General features: G+C 71.0%; 1 protein-coding gene across 1 annotated transcript; it reads right to left on the reverse strand.

Moving 5' to 3' along the window:
* Positions 1-289: 289 nt before the first annotated feature.
* Positions 290-1,524, reverse strand: PGAP3 (post-GPI attachment to proteins 3; the record flags this gene model as incomplete). Its single annotated transcript, XM_027707803.1, has 3 exons — positions 1,339-1,524; positions 540-637; positions 290-442 (listed from the first exon to the last, which is right to left on the reverse strand). Coding segments are annotated over exons 1-3 (435 nt in total), but the record flags the coding sequence as incomplete, so codon positions are not given.
* Positions 1,525-1,759: the final 235 nt, after the last annotated feature.

The following is a 1,759-nucleotide window of genomic DNA, read 5'->3' on the forward strand; positions in this document are numbered from 1 at the left end:
AGGGGAAAAGGAAGGAAATAAAGGAAGGGAAGAAGGAAGAGAAGGGAAAGGGGGAGAAGAGTGAGGGAAAGGAGGGGAAAAGGGAGGAAAAGGAGGGGAAAAGGAAGAGAAAGGAAGGGAAAAGGAAGGGAAAGGAGGGCAGAGGAAGGGAAAGGAGGGGAAAAGGAAGGGAAAGGAGGGCAGAGGAAGGGAAAGGAGGGGAAAAGGAAGGGAAAGGAGGGCAGAGGGAGGGAGGGGAGGGCAGAGGGAGGGCCGCGGGTGCAGGGGGCGGCGGGCAGGCGGGTCTCACCCCGGCGAAGGCGGTGCAGGTCCCGTAGGTGGGCGCGGCGGGGGGCACGGCCGCGCGGTAGCGCCGCAGCATCACCAGGCTGGCCAGCCCGTTCAGGAAGGAGGCGAGGGCGGAGGCGGGCTCCTGGAAACACAGGAACCGCCGGAACGGCCACTGCGGGGGCACGGCGGGGTCAGCGGGGGCCGGGGGAACCCCCCCTCGGCCCCCCCAACCCCACCGTGGGGGCCGGGACCCCCCTGCCCGGGCTCACCTTGCCGTGGAACTGCGGGACCCGGTGCCCCCCGCGCTGGTAGAGCCGCACCGTGAGCCACATGCACTCGTACTGACAGTCGTCCCGGCACGTCCAGCCTGGGGGCACGGCGACGCTGAGCCGCCAGCGCCTCCCAGTGCCCACCAGTATGCACCAGTATGCACCGGCAGGCGGCACTGGGGGCGCCACGGGAGGGGCAGCGCGGGGGGTTCGCCCTGTGGCACTGGGGACCCCCCCCCAGTGCTGTGCTGGGGGCGGGGAGGGCACCCGGCCGTCCCCATGGGGACCAGCATCACGGCCCAGCAGCTCCCAGTATGGCCCAGTGGCCCCCCAGTAGGGCCCAGTGGCCCCACTACACAGCTCAGCACCTCCAAGTATGGATTAAGAACAGCCCAACGGCCACCAGTATGGCCCAGCAGTGCCCCCCAGTATAGCCAGAGTGACCCCTAACACAGCCCAGTGACCCCCCCAGCATGGCCCAGTGCCTCCCCAGCATCTCCCAGTGCCTCCCAGCCCAGCCCCAGTATGGCCCAGCAGCCTCCAGCCAGGCTTCAGGATACCCCAGTGCTCCCGTTTGACCCCAGTGTCACCCAGTCCAGACTCATTCCCCGCCAGCGCTCCCCAGTTTGACTCCAGCCCCCTCAGTGCTCCCCAGTTTGACCCCAGTCCTCCCCAGTTTGATTCGAGTCCCTCCCGGCGGGGGCGTGTCCCGAAAGGGCGGGCGTGGCTTCCGCAACGGCCCCGCCCCGAGGGGCGTGTCCATCTGCCGCTCCAGCCAATGGGCGCGCGGGGGCCGTACCTGTCAGGCCCATGTAGAGCGGTTGGCGGTCCCGGAAGTGCCGCAGGGCGGCCCCGGAGCAGTTCTGCCGCTCGCAGCGGCTCAGGCACTCCCGGTACAGCGGCTCCCGGTCCCCCTGCGAGCCGCGGGCCGGGCCCGCCGCCGCCGCCAGCAGCAGCAGCAGCAGCGCGGGCCGCGCCGCCATCGCCGCCCGGCCCGGCCGCTTCCGGGTCCGCCCCGGACAGGGCGGGCGCGGGGCATTGTGGGATAGGCCGCCCCCGTGCGGCCGTGGAGGATCACGGGATATGTCCCCCCATGGGGGTCCCGGGGGGGTTCGGGGACCCCCCGATGGGCTGCGGGGACACCGCCGTGTCCTGGGGGGCTCCAGCACTGGCCGGGGGCGTCGAATGGCTGGCGCCCCGTTCCTGCCCCCACGGAGCCA

The sequence above is a fragment of the Neopelma chrysocephalum genome, unplaced genomic scaffold (genome assembly GCF_003984885.1).
Source record: "Neopelma chrysocephalum unplaced genomic scaffold, ASM398488v2 Primary Assembly neopelma1_94714, whole genome shotgun sequence".
NCBI lineage: Eukaryota > Metazoa > Chordata > Aves > Passeriformes > Pipridae > Neopelma > Neopelma chrysocephalum.